General features: G+C 41.1%; 1 protein-coding gene across 3 annotated transcripts in view; it reads left to right on the top strand.

The window, feature by feature from the left end:
- The window catches only part of UXS1 (UDP-glucuronate decarboxylase 1), a 78,863-nt gene that overhangs the window by 21,966 nt on the left and 35,552 nt on the right, over positions 1-21,345 (top strand). The window contains exons 2-6 of one of the 3 annotated variants that reach the window (XM_004686194.1): positions 2,397-2,424; positions 3,711-3,756; positions 4,805-4,848; positions 6,655-6,715; positions 16,594-16,774. In XM_004686194.1, the coding sequence (XP_004686251.1) occupies positions 2,397-2,424; positions 3,711-3,756; positions 4,805-4,848; positions 6,655-6,715; positions 16,594-16,774 (360 nt within the window). Of the gene's footprint in view, positions 1-2,396; positions 2,425-3,695; positions 3,757-4,804; positions 4,849-6,652; positions 6,716-16,593; positions 16,775-21,345 lie in introns of those variants that run through there. The other 2 variants (XM_004686193.1, XM_012727610.1) reach the window with 2 other exon arrangements.

The raw sequence follows: 21,345 nt of genomic DNA, 5'->3' as shown, positions 1-21,345 counted from the left end.
GGCTTTTTATTGTTGACCCTGAGTGTTCTTTGGCCTGTGTGGGTGCTGAATAAAGGACTGGCTGCTCACTGTCCAAAGCAGATAGAACGTTTGAGAATTTGAAAGGAGGAGGACATTTGACACAAAACATTTTAGTGATTCATTGGAAATAACATTTTTGAAGAGAAATAGGAATAAGAGGGACAAATGTAAGAAAATACTCCTTGGCGTCCATTCAGCTAATTTTGGTGCTTGGACTGTGTGTGCGTGGTGTTGCAAATGTGAAGAAGGAAATGCCTGACCTTGTAGGGAGACCCACTTGTGAACTGTGCATTTAAAAGTTGTAGTGGACATCAGCAACACAGGGTCTGCTGTGGCCCTGGAGCAGGGAGGGAAGGTGTAGAGGCTTCTGGAAGATGGATGGAGCATTCAGGTGGTTCTTGGAGGAGTGTGAGGTGTGAGTGCACTCTGGCCAGGGGACTGGGGACTGCTGTATCGACTCCCTCTGGGCTAGAGACCAGCTGAAGGCTGGGTGGGAGGGCTGGGGTTTATCAAGAGTGTAGTTTCCTGTGGACAGGCTGCATGGAGGTGAGAAGAGGAAGGTGCTCATGAAAAGCTTGGGGTGAAATGGGGAGCAACTGGGGAGGAAAGTGTTCTTCCTGATGTGGAAAGCCCAGCTAACTGGTTTACTCACAGATATCGATGCAGGCACTATGTACTATTATTAATTAATTTAAAAATTTATTCATGCATACAAGAACTGGGATGGAGGCCAGAGGTGTGGGGGATGAGGATTCACCAGAGACTAGAGTGGGGAGCCAAACAGGTAGATCCACAGAAATCGACTGCTGAGGGAAGCAGCGGGCGAGACAGGAGAGATCTGCTGTGCCATGTGGATCACGTCTTGGCTTGGGATCAAACTCATGATTGTGTGTCAAGTGTTCTCAGCTTGGTATCTCTATTAGGGAGGCCCTATTAGCAATTTATGAGGGATAGCTGTGGGCCTCACTTCCTATGGCAGATCCCAGGCTCCTTACCTGCTTCCTAGGAAGGAGCTGCTAACAAAGCAGGAAGCGAGGCAAGGCTCAGGAGGATATGTCACCTTTCCTTCAAGGTAAGAGAAGGTATCCAGGAAGGGGAGACGGCTTTTTATGTGCCCTGAAATGGTCTAAGTGATGGTGGAAGGATGGAGAAATGTTTCTCAAATATATTTTTGTTGCATCAGCAACACCGCACTGATAAAAGGGACTGGTGGAGCATGCTGAGCAATGCAGGATGCTGCTGAAATGAGCCTGGCCTTTTTTCTTTCTTTTTTTAAAGATTTATTTATTTATGCACACAGAACTGGGATACAGGCCAGAGGTGCAGGTGCGGTGTGAGGATTCACCAGAGACAGAGTGGGGAGCAGGACAGGCTGATCAACGAAGTACACTGCTGAGGGGATCAGCGGGTGGGTCAGGAGAGATCTGCTGCGCTATGTGGGTCACCTCCAGGTGGGGACTGAACTCATGCTGAAGTGGCTTTAACTTCTTAGTGCTGTGCTTTAACCTGCTGCGACACCAGGAAGGGCCCAACCCTGCCCTTTTATTGATAGAATAACCATACAGCATCAGTACATGAGGTAGGAGGACAAAGAGAGCAAGGTGGGGTGATGCTAAAGAACTTATTTTTGCCATCTAGGTCTTCAGATATGAGAATGCTGACTAAATAATTCTCACTGCTTGATGACCAAGTGTTGTAACTGAGACCGTACCCCGGGCCCCTTGTCATGGTTTCAATCTTATCAACAAGGCATTCCATTGATAAGCTTCTGCGGTCCCTTGTCATACATGGGTCCTCCACTGAGCCCCAGGCATTCCCAGTACCTTGTTAGGTTTGGCTCCTCTGACTGATTGGTTTGGCAGCTCTGACCTTGTATAGGAATGCAGAAATGCAGGTAGCAAAAAATGGTGGCCAAACAGGCCACTTAAGTCTAGCAGACCCACATATTTTCAAAAGGCATCTTATAAATGAATGATTCTTGTTTTTATATAGCAGTCCCCCAAATTTTGGATATTTTGGTTTTATGGACAGCTAAACGAAGAGGTTGGGCTGCACCCTAGGAACTCGGATAGCCTTTGATTTTTGTAACTGGCCTTTCTCCAAAGGTTGAGGACAAATTGTATAGCAAAACACATGCCCAGATCAACTCCAGATTGCGGAAGAGATCTTCCAGAAAAAAAGGGGTATATAGGATTAGATTTTTATTTATTTTTTAATAGGACTTAATACTTTTGAAAACAAAGTGCATTTATTCATGAACTATTGTTTTATTTTCTTAGTGAACTTTAAACTACTGGCCAAAAATTGAAATTGTAGTAGTTGGAATCATTGTGTGTTCTGAACTCAAATGCTGACTTTTTTTCTTTCCCTTACAGCTGTTTGGGGCAACATCGTTAACATGAGGTAATTGCTTTTAATAACTTGGATATGATGGTTGGGTTTATAGACACATTTAAGTTGTTATATGTACAGCATGGATGTCACGGTCAATTGAAGAAATGTTTTTAAAATGAAACTGAGGTTTTTGCTATTCACATATCTATCTGAGTTGTGTCTTTTCTGAGTGAATCTGCTGGAGGATGCAGCTGATTTGAACGTTTACCTAAGTAAAGTCCAGCTGTTAAAAAGATAAAAGCTTATGCTGCAATGGTAGATTTCCCTGCAGTACCCACCTTAAGGACCTGCCCCTTCTAACTGCAGACAGTGGTGGGTTGACTCTAGCTTTTCACTTGGGGCAGAAATGTAAATTGCTTGGGACAGAACACTGGGAGCTTCCCTAAGCCTTTTGCAAAGGGAGCTGTCTTAGGAAAGGGGGTTGGGGGGGGGGGCTGGCTCAGGAGACCCGGGATGCAGAGCACCTGCCTATCTCAGGGGTTGGCTGGGATGCTTTCTGGCCTGAGTGTGCCTTATTTATGCTTCTCAGTAGGTCCTGAGGGACACTTGTAAAAATAAAATGCTGGTGTTAATATTCTGAGGAGAGAAGGTCAGCACAGAATAATATGCAAGTATTGTAGAAACAAATCTGGCCCTGTTAGTGCAGTTTTACATGCAAAGAAAAATTTATTCCACTTTGTGTTTCTTGCTAGTGAAAATACATTAATCATATTTGTGATGATTGAATTGGATTTGGAATTTTAATGCTGTTGCTTACGGCTGTTAAGGGTAAAGGGTGACTCTGACCCCAGCAGGCTTTTCACGTGGAGTCGGTTTTGCAAGGCGGTGGGACATTTGATCAAAGTCCTACTGTGTGTGGTGTGTTTGTGTCTACCTCTGTCTCTGACTCACTCCTGGTAGTGGTTTCTGCATGTGACTAGGTCTGTTGCTCAGATCCCACTTTAAGGGATCTGTTTTTCACTTGGAAAAAGTTCATTTTGCATTGAATCCCTAGGAAAGCCCAGCAGATAAACTTTCTCCTTCTAATTTAAAATGCTGTGTAGGGTGTAATGTGAAAGTGAGATTATTTTAGTTTCATAGAAACAACCCATAAGCCATAGATTTGATGAGCTCCCCTGCCCAGTTGCCCCCCCCTTTTGGAAGGAATTGGTACATGGGATTATTACATGCGACTGATTTGTGGGAAGGAGAGGGAGGTGGCAACTTTTAGTGTATGTTTTCGTAATTTATTTAGAAATCTTAAAGTCTTAAAAACCTTTCAATTGATCTTAGTTTTGTAGCTTTCTACTCAACAGGTCTATCCAGGAAAACGAACTAAAACTTGAGAGCAAGATTGAAGAGGTTAGTCTCTTTTCCATATTTTGTTCGTTTTTCCCATCCATTTGACAACTTCACTTGCTTATGGCGATATCTTTATTGTGCTAGCTTGATGCTTTCCCGTGGTTTTGAAATTATCTTTCAAAAAAGTATTCCCCGGAGAAGAGACTATTATCCTGTAGAAGTGGTTCTGCCTGCATTTGCCTGTTGTAGAAAGGAGCCATGCATTAAAACAAAATCTGCCTTAAAGGCAGAATGGATTTAAACTTTTTTGTGACTTTTCAGTTAATCCTTCCCAGAATTTCTTATGGAAAGGGAAGTGGTTACTAGGATGGGGGCAGGTGCCAGTGGCCACTCACCTGAGCAGATGCTGAGGAAAGCAGCCCTGCCCTGTGGGCACAGCTGATGGGACTTGGGGGAACAGCTAGCTCCTTACTAAAAGCTAGCTCCCCTGGTTGCTGAGATACCTAGGTAGAAATAATTGCTTAACGTTTTTGTCAAAAAAAAGTAGATACAGTTAGACTGGCTGTGGGAGCGGTGGGGGGGGGGGGGTACTTGTTTTGATTTGAGGCCAGATGCTGTTGGTGTAGGAAGCCCGTAGATGTTCCTGAGTTTTTGTCTGAGCTCAAGGTGTTAACACACACGGACTTGATTGAGTCACAGCCCAGATTTATGCCTTGGAGCTGCTTAACGTAATGTAGCTTCAGATCAAGGTGATCAACGTTTGTGGGCAGTCCCTGGGGGGTATGAATTCCTGAAAAGAAACAGGTGATGTCAGGCTGCCAATTTTTGTGAGTGTGAACTACCTTTGACATGCTCATAGTCCATCAGATAAGTAAAAGAGGTGAGCTTTTGTCAGGTAGGCATCTTTGGATAAGAGTTGTATCTAACATGCTCTCTGTCATCTGAGCTCCATGGTTGCAGTTCAAGGGGTATATCTTAAACTGGAAGTGAATTGTAGAAGAAATTAGCTGCTGCTTTGCAGTGTGTCGGGATCCGGAACTCGAGAGTTGGGTAAAAGTAGTAAAGGTATTTTTTGCTTTGAAGCTGATGTTAATGACTTTTGTTTCAGATTATTGAGCCACTCAGAGAGAAAATCAGAGATTTAGAAAAAAGGTAAGTGTACTTCTTTTTGAGTGTAGGAAAATGTTTATTTCCTAGTTGTTGACCACAGGTCAATAGCTAATATTAAATTGATTACAGGTGAGTCATTAATTTCAAAATATGAAAGTTATAAGTCACTTTTGCAGATATTTCTTACTCTAAAAATTGGATGCAATATTTTTGAGGCCTTTTCCCCTCTTATTAAGAACCATTTCTGATGAAAGCTGTGGATTCATTAAAATTAAAATTAAAAATTTCAGGGGTTTTCCAGATGTGCAACCACAGATCTTTATATTATAAATCCTCTAAGATCAGTGTGATTTCTACAAGCTATGATTAAATAGATATCACATACATGTATTTGATTGTGAATATTATATCCAAGTTGACTGTAATACCCAAATAGTCAGCAAGGACTTATGACCAATCATTTTGTCCAGGGCCATTGGTTGGGGAAGAGAATGCTGGAGTTGGGAAGCATTGAGCTCACCATGAAGAGGCTTTATTAATACCATCTTGCTCTTGTTTTTTTTTTTTTAAACAAGATGTATCTTATTCATACAAGAATAAGGGGTGTAGTCTAGAGAGTGGGAAGATTCACCAGAGACAGAGTGGAGAGCAGAACACACAGATCTACTGTAATACGCTGCTGAGGGGAGCAGCAGCGGTGACAGGAGAGGTCTACAGGAGAGGTCTGCTGCGCCATGTGGGTCACCTCCTTGGCCTGGAATCTTACTCCTGCTGCAGTGGCTGGTGATAGCTTGATAGTGCTGTGTCTTTAACCCCTGCACCACCAGGGAGACCCTCCTCTTTTTTTTTTTTTAAGATTTATTTATTTATGCATACAGCCCTGGGGTACAGGCTAAAGGAGTGATGCATGAGAGCATTCACCAGAGACAGAGTGGGGAGCAGATGGACACTGCTGAGGAGAGCAGTGGGTGGGTCAGGAGAGGTCTGCCATGTCATGTGGGTCAACTCCTTGGCAGAGGATCAAACTCGTGCTGCAGTGATTTCGGAGAGCTTCATAATGTGGTGCTTTAACCCGTTGTGCCACCAGGGAGAGCCTCTTTTTTTTTTTTTTTATAAAAGTTTTAATTTATTTTTGTTAGAACAGCTGGGGTGTATGCTAGAGTGTTAAAGGGGCCTAATTTTGAACAATATCCTTTGAGCTACTAAAGGGGAAATTATGATTAGTAGGTTCATTAATAAGTATGTATCAAAGGGGATTCACCAGAGACAGTGAAAGGCAGAACAGGCAGATTTACTGAATTGCACTGCCGGGGCGAGCAGCTGGCAAGACAGGCGAGGTCTGCTGTGCCATGTGGGTCAGCTCCCTGACTAGGGACTGAACTCAGGCCGTGGCATAATAGAATAGAGACTTAACCCCCTAGGCCACCGGAGAGACCCCTTTTCTTGCTCTTGCAGGGTATTGAGAGAATACCCTCATGACTTCATGCAGCTGCTGTCTTCCAGGCCCATATTAAGCATTTTGAGGATGCTGTGTCACAGACTGCTGTAACCCCGAACGATCGCCCTCATTTTGTGTTTAGCTTTGACTGCTGATGGTCTGTAGATGCCTCCTTAGATTTTTCCCTTCTCAAGGATAGAATCTCAAGTTGTGTTTGTACCTTGATTCCAAACAAGGAGTAGGTAAGTTATTTTTGTAATTCAGGTTTTAGCTGGTGATCACTTGGATCTAAGAGCAAGCACTCCTTTGGAGTAGAGAGGAGTAAAGAATAACAGTTCTGAAATCTGGCATTGTTTCTTTATAATAGTTAGAGAAAATACTCATGCAATATTTAACTTTTGTGTTTCCAGCTTTACTCAGAAATACCCACCAGTAAAATTTTTATCAGAAAAGGATCGTAAGAGAATTTTGGTAAGTTTGCACATTTGATTAATATTTGTGACATGAAGGAATTTGCTATTTAAATTGAAGTATATAGTTAAGTAGCTCATAATATGTTCACAAAGTTGCACAAGTTCACATTGTAATTTGAGGTGATTTGCATCACCCCTAAAAGAAAACCCGGTACCCATTTGCAGTCACTTTCCATCCCCCTGTCCCTATCTGCTGATAACCACTAAAATGTCTTTCTCTTTGGATTTGTCTGTTTTAGAATTTCATGTGAATGAGATGATAGATTTTGTGGTCTATAGTACCTAATTTCTTAAACTTAGAGTGTTTCCAAGGTTCCTTCATGGTATAGCATAAATTAGTACTTTGTGGGTTTTTTTTTTTTTTTATGGTTGGATAATATTCCATTGCATGCCAGTTGATGGACAATTGGGATTTTTTCTGTTTTGAGTTAGCTGTGAACCATACTGCTGTGGCTTACAGGTAGCCATTTTTATGTGGACATAGATTAATTCTTTTGCATCTGTATCTAGGACTGAAATTACTTAGGTATACGGTAGCCCTTTGTGTAATTTCTCCAGGATATATGAAACTCTTTGAGATTGCAATACTTTTTCTAGTTCATACCTCACTTTTTCATGCTTTGAAAGCTTCCTTGGCTGGAAGGTTAGACATCAGTACATTTAATGAAAGAAAAAAATGCATTTAACTCTTGTGTAGTAAATTGTATCCAAAGAGATTAGCACCTTTGCATTTAAAAAAAAATAATTGTATTGCTTTATTGCAGTATAATTCATCTGTCCTGTTATTTACCTCTGCAAGTATACAGTTCACTAGTATATGCACAAAGTTGTGCAATCACCACAGATTTTACATTTTCATTCCCTCAGAAAGAAACCCTAACCTCATTAGTAGGTATCTCCACTTTGTCCCAAGCTCTAGGCAAAGGTTAATCTATTCATGTCTGTATAGATTTTCCAATTCTGAATATTTCATGTAGGCAATATTTATCTTTTTGTGAATAGCTTCTTAGCATGTTTTAAAGTCTTTATATTATGGCATGCATCAGGCTTTCATATTTTTATTACTTAATAGCTTTCCATTGAATGGATATATATGCCACATTTTATTAACCATTTATCACATGAGTTATAGAATCCCTGTATATTTAACTTGCTGAGGACTGCCAGGTAGTTTGCCAAAGAACTCTGTAACCTTTACATTTCCAGCAGTGTATGCGGGTCTTTTTCTCCACATACTTGCCAACATCATTTGTCTTTGCTTGTAAGTCCCTCTGGCATTAACAAGTGTGGTATCTTATTATTTTGATGACTAATGATATGGAACAATTTTTGGGCTTACTATTTTTTATGACTTCTTTGGAGAAATGTCTGTTAGATTATTTTGCCCCCATCTTTTTGAAAATATCTTATTTATTGATTTTTGTATAGAAGAACTGGGGTGTAGGCCAGAGATGCAGGAGGCAAGAGGATTCATCAGAGACAGTGGGGAACAGAACAGGCAGATTGACTGAAATATATAGCTGATGGGAGCAACATGTGAGACAGGAGAGGTCTGTAGTGCCATGTGGGTCAGCTCCCTGGCCAAGGATTGGGCCATTCGGGGGTAGCACTGAGATTTAACCTCTTAGACCGTGAGGGAAGTTTGATTTTGCCCATTTTTTATTTGGATTATTTTTCTTTTTATTATTGATCTGTAAGATTTATCTATTTGATATCTAAATTTTTTTTTCTCCACTAAGTGGTTAGCAAATGTTTTATTCCATTAATTGTTAACATTTGGGTTGTTAACATTTTGAATTAATTTTTGTATATAGTGTCAGATAAGTATCTTTCCATTTCATGTGTTGCTACTCAGTTCAGGGCCAAGACTAATCATGATTAGTCCCATTGAATTGTCTTGACATCTTGTTGAAAATCAGTAGACCATAAATGCAAATATTTTCTTTTAATTCTCAGTTCTATTCCATTTCCCTCTGTATCTGCTTTTATGCCAGTAAAACACTGTTTTGATTATTGCAGCAAGTTAGGGAATTATGGAGTGTGAGTCCTCCAATTTAATTCTTTTTTAAAGATAGTTTTGACCATTCTGGATACTTTAAAATTTCTTGTGAACGGTAGGCTGGTGTTTTCGCTCTGCTGGCATCTTGCTGGACTCCTATTGAATTGGGGTTTTCTGTTTCTTTTTGAGTCACTTTGATTGTATGGATCATCCCAGGAATTTCTCCATTTTCCCCTAACTTGTGGGCATACTGTTGTTGATAGTGTTCTCTTTATTTCTGTAATTTCCTCTGTTTCACTACTGATTTTAGAAATTTGGGTCCTCTCCTTTAATTTGGTTTAACTAAAAGTCTGGCACTTTTGTTGATCTTTCAAGATTCCTTTTTTGGGTTTTCTTGGTTTTTAATCTCTTTTGTCCTAGTTTCTATTTCAGTAACTTCTGCTCCGACCTTTATTCCTTCCATGCTTCCTTGGAGTTGATGTACTTTTTCCCAGTATCTTAAGGTAGCAATTTAGGTTATCAATTCGAGTTCTCTCTTTTTAAACATAGACATTTTATAGCTTACAGATTTCTTTGTAAACACTGCTTTAGCTGTGCAATTGGTTTGCTGTCTTCATTGTCATACATTGCAAAGTATTTTTTAATTTTCCTTGCATGTATTCTTTGATGTTATTTGGGAATGTGTTCATTTTCTACATACTTGTGAATTTTGCAACTTTCTTTGTATTATTAATACCTAATTTCATTTCATTGTAGTCAAAACATTCTTTGTATGATTTGACTTTTTAAATTTATTGCGACTTATTTTATGGCTGAGGATTTAGTTTGTTCTGGATAATATTCCATGTACTCTTGAAAGGAATATATATTATGCCGGTGTGCTGTGGACTCTTCTGTAGGTAGCTGTTAGGTTCTAGCTGATCTGTTGGGGTTTTCAAGTGTTTTATTTCCTTGTTAGTATTCTGCCTACTTCAATTCATTATTGTTGTTAAATTCTGTTTCTGCCCTTCAATTCTTTAAGCTTTTACTTAAGTGTATTTTTGGTTTCTGTATTTGGTGCACACATATTCCTTGTTGTATCCACTTGATGAATGGGTCCTTTTGTCATTGTAAAATGCCTCTATTTATCTATTAACATGTTAAATTTTATTTATCTGGCATCATTATAGCAGTGCCAGGTTTTTTCTTTTTTTATTAGTTAATTAAATTTTGTTCTTGCATCGTCGGAGTCCCCATAGTTCTCCTGCCACCATATCACCCATGAACTGTCACCATGTTCCCTTGTGCTCTTCCTTCTCCTTTCTTGATCCCTCCCTCCGCCTCCCTTGCTGTGTGCCTCAGTTCTGTGATCAGCTTGCTAGTTTTGACTTTTTCTTGACCTTTTTTTGCTTTGACCTGAAGAACTATCCCACATATACGTGAGACCATCTGTTATTTGTCTTTTGTATCTGACTTAATTTTACATGCTAAATTTCTTGTTTGCATGCTATATTTTTATCTTTTATATGTTTAGTTTAGTGCATGGCACTTTAGTTTAGTGCATGGCATCTTTGGATTTACATTGTATTTTCTTTCGGCATTATATAGTTGCACCATTTTTGTTTGTTTTTTTTAAACAACCTATCACTCCTTTTGAGTGGTGGTTTAATCCATTTCCATTTAATGTTAGTATCAATATGTAGTCATGCTATGTTTAGTGAGGAGCTCCTGCATTTGTGTTTTTTTTTTTTCCCTTCCAAAACATTCTTTATAAGATTTACCTATACATACAGAACTGGGGGACAGGCCAGAGGTGCAGAGACGGAATGAGGAGCAGAACAGGTAGATCTACTGAAATACACTGCTGAGGGAAGCAGCAGGCAGGTCAGGAGAGGTCTTCCACGCCATGTGGGTCACCCTCACTGGCCAGGGATCAAAATTCTGATGCAGTGGCTGCGATAGCTTCATAGTGCTGTGCTTTAACCTGTTGTGCTACCAGGGAGGGCCTGGCTCCTGCATTTGATAGGCAATTTTGTTGTTGTGTGGGTGCCATATAGTTGCGCAAATATAGACAGTGTAGGCTATGACCCACCTAAGCTAGATGGGGTATCCCATTGGCACCATTGACTGTATGTTCTTCTTCATTGGCCAAAGCATTGTTAGGCCATGTATAGTTGAGTTAGCAGTACATCTGCCATTTTACATTGTGTTTTCAGCATCTTCTTCTTTGTTGTTTGTCCTGTGTTCCTGCATGGCTTTTTCTTTTACACTAAAATATTTTCTTAATATAATGACTGAATTTCTGTAATAGTTTTTTTTAAATATTAAAAATATTTATGCATACGAGAACTGGGGTGTAGGCTAGTGGGGAGCAGAATAGGCAATTCCACTGCTGATGGGAGCAGCGGGTGAGACAGGTGAGGCCTGCTGTGCCATGTGGTTCAGTTCCCTGGCCAAGGGTCGAACTGGTGCTGCAGTGGCTATGGATTGTTCACAGTGCTGCGCCTTAACCCCTTGCACCACCAGGGAGGCCTCTTTAATGATTCTTCACTGTATTTAAAGAGCATATTTTATTACTTGTTAGTTCTAATGCTCACCACATCTACCTTAGCTTTATGGTACTCTGCTTCCAATTATGTTGTGTCCCAGGGAGAGGTAGTCTTGTCACTCCTATTCATTCCATTTTCTGTTTCCCTTCTTGGGATATTATTTCTAATCCATTTTACATGCATTACTTCTATTCATGTTGCAACCTAAGAACACATTGTGGTAATTTTTACTTTATACTTTATCTTTTAAATACACTGAGAGGATACAGGAAAGTAAGGATATTTACAGAATTTGTTATCTTACTATTATTACCGTGCCTGGTTTCCTTCATTTTATTCCTATGGGTTTAGTTGACTTTTGGTGTCATTTCCTTCCTGCAGCCCAGCTTTGTCCCTACCTGACTTCTGTGTACTGTTGCCGACTATATTCTATTTCTGTATATTCAGGGATAATACAATTACATGCATATTATTTTATACAATTGTGTTTTACTCCTTTGTTGTGCGAAAGCATACATGGCATAGTTTATTAGACATTTAAAAGTGTACAGCTCTGTGGCTTTAAGCATATTTGCGTCACTGAACTTACATACACTGGGTCTCTCAATCATTTAAGAGTAGAAAGGAGAAATGCAAAATACATTGTTTTCTATAACTATGCAATTATTTTATCTTCCATCTGGAAGTATTTGCTTTTGGCTGAAGAACATCCTAGTATTTCTTTTATAGCAGGTCTGCTTTCACTGAACGCTCTCACTTTTCATTTATCTATATTTTTTTAATATTGAAAATTACTTTTGGTTATATATAACAACACTGTTGGTTAACATTTTCTTTCTGCAATTTGTATTTGCTACCCCACTACTTTGTTTACAATTTGTTACACTAAGTTGGTTTTCTTTATTTCTGTATTGGTTTCATTCTTACTAGGACTGCTGTGACAAGTATCAACAACTCAGCTTAAAAATGGAACTTTCCCAATTTTATTTTTTTCATTTATTTTTAGAAAAGATTTATTTATTTTTGTGTAGAACTGACAGAGTGGGGAGCAGAGCAGGCGGAGTTACTGCAATACACTGCTGGGGGGGAGCAGCAGGAAAGACAGGAGAGGTCTGCTGCACCATGTGGGTCAGCTCTCTGGCCAGGATTGAACTCAGGCTGTTGAGGTGACAGTGCTGAGATTTAGCCCCTAGGCCACTAGGGAGGCCCTAATTTCCCAGTTTTACATGGCTGAAATCGAGGTGATGGCAGGATCATGCACCCACAGAAGTCTCTAACACAAATTTGTTCCATGCCTTTCTTTTAGCTTCTGATATTGTCAGTAGCCCTGGGTTCAGAGGCTTGGAGATCTCCAGCCCAGTGTTTGCCTCCATCACATGGTATTTTCCCTGTATGTTTCTTGCAGGATTGGTCTCTGTCACCTTCCCTTATGTTTGTTTTAATTGTCTGCCTTGTGAGGTGTCATACCTAATTTTAGAGATCATGCAGACCAAACACCAAAGTAATACTCTTGAATCACTGTGAAGTGTTTAGTGTAATCTTGTACTTCCAGAAGTTTTAGAAGATTTCTTGCCTTTTTATACAAGTCCCCCTGCCCCGAGCAGTCTGCAGGGGCAGACTGTACTTGTACTCAGAGGTATTGTTTCTGTCACATCCAAATGGTGTGTTCTGGGCCTCCCTGGTGGCATAGGGGTTAAGTTTCAGCACTATCACCACTGTGACCTGAGTTCCATCTCTCTCCAGGGAGTAACCCACATGGTGTAGCACACCTCTCCTGTCTCACCCAATGCTCCCCTCAGCAGTGTATTTCAGTGGATCTGCCTGTTCTGCTCCCCACTCTGTCTCTAGTGAATTCTCTCACCCCTGCACCTCTGGCCTCCATCCCAGTCTCAGTCTATGCAAGAATAAATAAAATCTTTAAGTCTTCAAAAAATCTTTAAAACACAGTGTGCATTTCAGCATGGCTTGAGAAAGAAATTAGTGTCTTCAGCAGCAGAGGAAAGTTAATTTTTCGAGTCTTCCTGCTGCCATGTGTCAGGATGATTGGAAACCCACCACTCACTGATCAAGGACGTCTGCACAGCTTACATGGGTTATTATTCTCTTGTGGGATGCTCTCTGGTCAGTGCTGAGTGTTACTGAATTTACTTCACTTTGCACAGAGCCACAACAAAAACACTTAGTGTCCTCACTCATCTGCCCTCTCCTGGATTGAGTCATGTTTCACAGTCATTTGGTGCCTGTGTCTGGCATATTGCTATTGAAACTTAGTCTCTTCTGTAATTGTTATAGCCTTAATAGTGAGAACAGGTTTGTTTGAAAAGACTTTCTTGTGGCCACTTTGCTAAGCAGTGTGAGTTTGAATGCTGACCTTGAGCCCAGGCTAATTTAGCTGACTGTCAGCTCCCACACCAGCGAGAGAGGCACGTAATCTAGAGCCCTGTGTAAGGTGTAACACATACCAGGGCCTTGTCTTTCCTATCTTTTGGGTTTTAGCTCCTGTTAATCCAAGGGTATGTCTGGGCTTGGTGATTAGTTTTCTTGAAGAAGCTTCTTTAAGTTTCCCCAGTTTTATTTCTGCTGGAAATATTTGCATAATGGTGAAATTTGGAATGCCTATTGCTAAAAATTGATAGGGAAAAACATGTTATAAGCATCCATTTATAGTATGCAAGGTGAAGTAGTTTAGATAGAAAGTAATTATTCTAGAAAAAAGCAATTCATATCCATGGTAGTCAAGACTCAGCTCCTTGGTTATTATTAAAACTAGCAAAATACTGGCAGCAGTGTGTGGTTTAAAGCACTGCATTCCTGCAGGCTTTTTTGATTGGTGTTCCCTTATTAGTTGCACTTTCTCCTCTTGATGTTTTAATCTCCTGCTCTTCTCATTGGCTTTGAACAGCATTGTTATAATGTGTCTTTGGTATTATTTTGCTTGAAACTTTTTGGGCTTCTTGGATCACGCTGTCTGATTTTTATGCCCTAGATTGAGACCTTTTCTAGCAATTACTTTTTCAAATAATTTTTCCATGCCTTTTTTTCTTCTCTTGGTTCCCCTGTGGTATGGATATTATTTCTCCTTAAGTGGTCCCTGAGGTGTCTTACAGTTTTATTTATTTTTTTCACTCATTTTTCCTTACATTGTCCTGCTTGGTCTTTTCCAGCATTGTGTTTACAATCACATTAATTCTCTCCATTGCTTCTGTTTGTTGTCAGGCCCTCAATTGTATTTTTCAAATCAGCTGTATTGTTTCTTAGCTTCGTGTTTCCAGTAGTAACTGTCTATTTTCTTTGTGTTTATTCTACTGTTTTATGCCCTCCACTGTTGCTGCTGACGTCCCTGAGTGGTCTGAACTGTTACCTTAAACACCTCTCTGGCATGTTCTGCAGCTTTGATCTTTGGGGCTCTTTTCAACACATTTTTTTCTCTCTAGCATTTGTGATATGTACAGAAGTACATATCTTCTGTACATGTCTTCTGATTAAAATTTTTTTTAATGTTTATTTTATATAATGGATAGATTTTCAGACTTGCCTTTCCACCTGACGAAGTGTTCTGAGGCCTCACATGTCCGTAGGGTACAAAGGCTAGTATGGAGGAGCCATCTCTCACAAATGCAGGAACTTGAGCTTCCTACTGTGTGGTGGGGGCCAGTGTGGGGTGCTCCCCTCCTCCAGGCCAGCTCCCCAGGCTTGGTGTCTACTATAGTCTCCTGTCTGCTTCCACTCGGCTGTTTTTATCCATAGTTCTGGCAATGTTGGTTGGAGGACACAGACTGGGAGGAGCGCCCTTTTCCAGCACAGTGCTTATCTGCTGCAGCCTTATCTTGGGGTGCTTGCTCCTATCATTGAAGTTGAGCTCTAGTTTGTTCAACATGTCTATTTTTTTCAGCCTGGTAGGGTGGCAGGTGTTTTGACTCTCTCCACCTGAGCTCTCAGCAGCCACTCTGTAAGAAAGCCAAGTGCTTGAACTGTCTCGCCTGCAGACTCAGGCTCCAGAAACTCTTTAATACATTGAGAGCCTCAGGCTAGCGGTCCTCACTCTGCCCTCCCGCCCCTGAAGCTCTCCAACACTGCACTCTCTGTTCTGGGTGCCAACTTGTACAGCCTCTTGTCCAGTGCAGTGGGGCCTGTCCTGTCCCGTCAGGGGCTGAGCACGTGCAGCTGCCCTTCCCTTTTGAGGGCAGTGCTTCCCGTCAGCACCATAAACAGAGTCCACTTAGCCCGAGACCTGCGCGCGGTGTGTGCTGTGGTGGCGCCTCTGTCCCCCGGGCTCTGGCTCCGATGTGCTCCGCTTAGTTATCGGCTGGCGGGAGGCGAGCCCGGTGTCTTCACTCTGCCACCTCTTGCTCGATTCCCATCTTGGCAAATTAAATGTTTTAAGCCATAGCTCTGGGGACTTAATATGCTTTTTATTTTAGGTGAAAAGAATTGGGTTTTTTCTACTTTATTTTTTAGTTTGGCGTAAGAGCTTAAGGAGGGTTTGACTGAGGATGAGAAGGCAGAGAGTGGGGCAGAGAACAGAACTCCAGTGAACATAGTTTTGCAGTCACAGTTGTCTTCTGAGTTTAATCTCTTCACTCCTACCTTCCAAACACTCTTAGCTGTTCTCTCCAGTTACCACTTAATTTGTATAGTTCTTTTATCAGTTAAAAAGTTATTTTTTTCCAGACACCATCAACTTTTCCCATTTGTTGTGATTTAAGTTTTGGGGGCGTGTTTTTGCTGAACTCCCCACCTAAACCCCTCGTAGCTGCACCCCTTGGTGTTTGTCTGACCTCCTCACATTCCAGCTCATATATTAACCCAACAGTGGAACTTAACCATTTAGGCCTTTGGTTTGCAAACAGCATCTGTTGTTCATTGACTTTCTCTTTGAAGCAATTTGAAAGATGTTTGTTTTCTATGAAATGTTTGAGTCTAGTTTAAGTATCATATATTTTGGGTAATTTACCAAATCTCTGCATTTTACAAACCACTTTTTATAAAGAATGTAATATCAAAACCATAGAAGTAATGGACAGTGACTCATCCATTATAAAACATCATGGACTTTATAGTAATAAAGGATTCTGTCAAAGACAGCATTTTAAAACCTGTAACTGCTATTTTCCTTTATTATTTACTGAATGTTTTAACTTTTAGTTTGCATAAAGCTCATAGGTAATACGATCTCTTGCTCTGGAGTAAGAGTAAAGATGCTGCTTTATAAAACCTTCGCCATCCTCCTCCTTCCCCTGCTCTGGAGTTTAACCTGCAGCTGGACCAAAGACTTGTCTCCTTGAAGTCAGTTGTTACCATGTTCACTTGTGCTTTTTCTGGGAGTGTCTATACATTGTCCTGTTGCAGATAACTGGAGGAGCAGGGTTTGTGGGTTCCCATCTCACTGATAAACTCATGATGGACGGCCATGAGGTGACGGTGGTAGACAACTTCTTCACTGGCAGGAAGAGAAATGTGGAGCACTGGATTGGCCACGAGAACTTCGAGCTGATTAACCACGATGTGGTGGAACCCCTCTACATTGAAGGTGAGTGAGAGGCTGTGTGTGGTTGTCTGCACTGAGCAGAGTGGCAGGGCTCCAGACAGGCCAACCGCCCAGGGGTAACTGTCTGACTCGGCCACTGTGATTATTTGTGTTCTGTTTTGTTTGTGAAATGGTCTTACCTTGTGTAAAACACTGTCCCAGTTCCTATGATAAAGAATAATTGTGTGACAGTATTAATGTTTGTCTTCACTCTGACATGGCATCCCTAGTTTTGTCTTTTTTTTTTTTTAATCTTTATGGTGCACTTTAATCAGACAACTAGCAATCAGGAAGGGGGAGAGGGTGGTTAACATGGCACCCCTTCTTTTGACATTTGCAGTCTTTTGAATTAGGGTTCATGTAATACACATCTGTACGCAGCATCCAACCACCCTGCTGCCTGCCCAACTCTGTGGTATTACTTCTAGCTTCTACGGGAAGTTAGTTGATGTAGAATGGAGAATTAATAATGAAATCCTCTTGTATGACTTTAGAACCCTCCAGTAGCTTTGCAGCTTGAAAGGAATTAGGGTTTGGATATAGGTTGGGAGGTATAGTGATACGTTGGGTAGATGAAGCATACTAATGTTACCTGATATCGGGAAACATCTTGGCAGATAGAATTAAGGACCTCCTTAACAAATGAATGAATACAATTAATGAGCAAGGTGAGGTCAGCCTGGATGGGTAGGTAAGTGGACCCTAATTCCAGTGGCAAGTGTCCTTATGAGATAGAATGGATAGGCACAGAGAATGGGCAGACGAGGAGATGGCATGGGAAGGTGAAGGCAGCTTGAAGGTCCCCGCTGAGGAAGGGGTGAAGAAGGGGTGTTTTCCCAGAGCCTTTGGAGGAAGTGCATACTTGTCCACACCTTGTTTTTCGACTTGTTTTTTAGAACTCTGTGGGAGAATACATTTTTATGCTTCAGTCTTGTGATGATTTAGTTACCACTAATACAGGCACCCTAGGCAGACTTGGAGATTGAGATGTGTGGATGAAAGCTGCATCCAGGCGCTTAAATCTGGACCTTAGAGTCACATGTATTTCACATTCATTTATATTGAATGTGCCCAAGCCCCAGAAGGTCAGTGGAATCACCTCCATTTACATGTGAGGAACACTAGAGGTTGCGATCTGCACGGAGTTACAGGTCAGTTCTGCTGCCAGAGTTTAGCCTCAGGCTGTGGACTGAGGCTTGTGCTGTTTTCTGCCTCTCCTCCTGCAAGAATAGTGGAGCATTTTGCTTTTTCTGCTCTTGTCAAATCATGAACATTTCCCTGTGTCAGTAGATAGTATCTTGAAGAGGTAGTGTGATTGCTGAGCAATATTATTATATGGATATATCATGGCTTATTTATTCTTATCCTTACATTTATTATTAATTTTATTATATATAATTTTATTATAAACATCTTTATCTGAATTTTATTTCCTCAAAAAGAGAGTCCAAGTAAGAATTGTGCCAGATACTAATGTGTATGATATCCATTTCACCTCCACATTGGAAGTATTGAACAGTTGCTTAAAAAATACTAGAAGAATAGAAGTAATTTGCTTATTTGCTAGCAAACTATGGTACATTTCTTTGTTAAGAAAAAGGTTAAATTTTCCAACATATTAATTCAGAAAGGAAATTAGTTTCTTTTTGCCCTTTTTAGAGGGAGCTAACCCACATCGTGCAACAGACCTCTCCTGTCTTGCCCGCTGCTTCCCTCAGCAGTGTGTTTCAGTCAGTCTGCCTGTTCTACTCCCCACTCTGACTCTGGTGAATCCTCTCACCCCCCTGTACCTCTGGCCTATAACCCAGTTCTTCTATGCATAAATAAATAAATCAAAAAAGAAAAATAGGTGAATCTACTATCATAATTGGAGACTACACCCCTCAGTCAAAAATTGACAGGATCCGACAGGCAGAAAACCAGGACATGGTTGAACTCACATAACCATCAGTGAGGTGGGTGTATAGGCTGCTTGAAGCTCACATGGAGCAGTCACCAAGTTGGCAACATTCTGGGCCATCAAATATACTTTAAGAAACTTTGTTAATAGTATAGAATAGGAAAGAAAGTTGAATAGAAATTTATATAAAGTGTATTTTCAGAGTACAATAGAACTAAATTAGAAATCAATAACAGAAAAACTGGAAAAACCACAAACTATTCGGAGAGTAAACAACATATTTCTAAATAACACATGGGTCAAACAGAAATCTCCAGAGGAATTAAAAAGTATTTTGAACTAAATGAAAGAGTGTGTTTCTTGTGTGTGTCTAATAAAGTATGAGATGGAAGGAGAATCTAACATCTTTTCTCTCCTTTCAAAATATTCTGATCGTAAAAGTAACATACACATGTTGAAGGACAATTTGGAAAGTTATAAAAAAGAAAATGAAAAATTATCCTTCATTCCCCTAAGAATATTATTATTTTTTTTTTAAAGATTTATTTATTTATGCATACAGAACTGGGGTACAGGCCAGAGGTGCAGGGGCGGCGAGAGGCTTCACCAGAGACAGAGTGGGGAGCAGAGCAGGCAGATCGACAAAGTACACTGCTGAGGGGAACAGCGGGCGGGTCAGGAGAGGTCTGCTGCGCCATGTGGTCACCTCCGGGGCAGGCGGGAATCGAATTCATGCAGAAGTAGCTCTAGATTCTCAGTGCTGTGCTTTAACCCGCTGTGCCACCAGGGAGGGCCCTCCCCTAAGAATATTATTAAGGTTAACATCCAGTTTCTCTTCCTAATGTGATTTTTTTTTAAATTAAGAACAGTTTAATAAGCAAAATGTCTCTATGACTAAAAAGATGCATTGGAAAGATTTCCTCTTGCTCTGTGTTTTATCTTCTCACAGATTCTCCTCAGGACATTGCTATAAACAATTTCTTTGTATCCATCCACAGTTGTTATGTGTGACCTCGTAAATACAAAGGTGATCAAACTTTCCCTTTTTGCTGTGAGGTTAGGATGCTATATATTATTTGTCACCTTATTTTTTCCCCTGCTTTCTAGGTCTCAGTGATTTTTTTCTGTTTCACGTATAGAGAGTGGCTTAATTTTCCTGCCAACTACATGGTATCTTGTGGCCCACTCCGAGTTTATGTTGCAAATGTAAACGAAATGTAAAGGCAGGAGCTCTCAGAGATTCCTGCTTTTTAACTTAAAGCTCCGGAGAACCCTTCCAGTGACACTCAGGTGCTATTGATGTTTTGTCGATGTGCTGTCATGAAGGTGAACTCCCTCAGAACGTGAGGTACCTCAAGGTCAGGGGAGCTGGCTGCCAGCCTGCACAGATTTGTCAAGCAGTGTCACTGACTGGTTACTTGATCCTGGGCTTGCGTGGGCTTCCCTTTGCTTTAAGTTAAAGTTATTTGATGTGAAATCTTCCTTTTTCACTTCTTTGTGCCAAGAGAAATGTGATATTCATGTCATAGGTTAGGGTGAACGGCACTCCAGGATCCCCAAACTAGCCTATTGTAAATGGGTTTTACCTTCCGCCACATCAAAATAGCACATACTTTAGTGATAAGGCATTCAGTGGAAAAGAACTTTAATACAATTACTGTGTGATAGAAGAGTGGAATATGTTTAATATTTAAAAGTTTCCCTTTGAAACACCTAAGTTACTCTTCCCCCTCATGGGTAAATGCCAGGCCAAACAGGAGGATTGTTTCAAAGCACCACTAAGTCCAGAAAGCCCGCCACAAGTCTTAGGCCCCTTCTGGAGGACCCACAGGAAAGGGGCAGAAGGGGCCAGGCAAGCCTGGAAAGAAAAGAGCAAAGTCAAGATAAAGGCTGCCATTGTCCGCCTCCCCACGGTCTCTCACCCACATCTGTTTCAAGTGTCTCCTTTCATGCTTGCCAAGTCCCTGGTCCAAGCCCAAGGCTGAGCAGCAAGCTCGGCTTCTTCACACTCGTGTCCACACTCTCGCAGCCTCCTCCAGCTCCTCTTCTTGATCTCTCTCCCTCGTCCTTCTCCCTGTCTTGTCCAGCTTCTCCTCCCTGCTCAGCTCCACTCTGCCTCCGGTGGAGCTGGGAACCTGGAACTTCCCCTTTCTTGGCTTATCTCAGTTACCGTTACTTGGAAAAGCTTGTCTTTTTAAATATCTTGTTTGTGCTAAATGGGTGTTGGGGAACAAGGGTTAGGTCATGCATCCACTGCCCAGTGAGAGACATCTTATGCAGATATGTGTGAGGCCTTGGATTTCCACTGTAGGAAAAGAAATGTGTAGCTAGTGTCTTTATTTATGGGATTTTACTGTATACCGAATAATCACTTAGAAAATACTGATCCTTTTCCCCACAAGGCTTCACTTTCCAGAAAATCTTATTAATCCAGAAGGGCATGACCTGGCACAAGGAGGAAGTCTCAATTCATACCAACCTGGGAACTTTTGTAAAAATAAGTCAGCGGGCCCTCCCTGGTGGTGCAGCGGGTTAAAGCACTGCATTAAGAAACTTAAGCCAATTCCGCATGAGTTCGATCCCCGCCTGCCCGGGAGGAGATCCACATGGCGTGGCAGACCTCTCCTGACCCGCCCGCTGCTCCCCTCAGCAGTGTACTTCGTTGATCTGCCTG

This window comes from Condylura cristata, unplaced genomic scaffold (genome assembly GCF_000260355.1).
Source record: "Condylura cristata isolate star-nosed mole 26May11 unplaced genomic scaffold, ConCri1.0 scaffold00020, whole genome shotgun sequence".
Lineage (NCBI taxonomy): Eukaryota > Metazoa > Chordata > Mammalia > Eulipotyphla > Talpidae > Condylura > Condylura cristata.
This window is presented reverse-complemented; position numbering and strand designations above follow the sequence as displayed.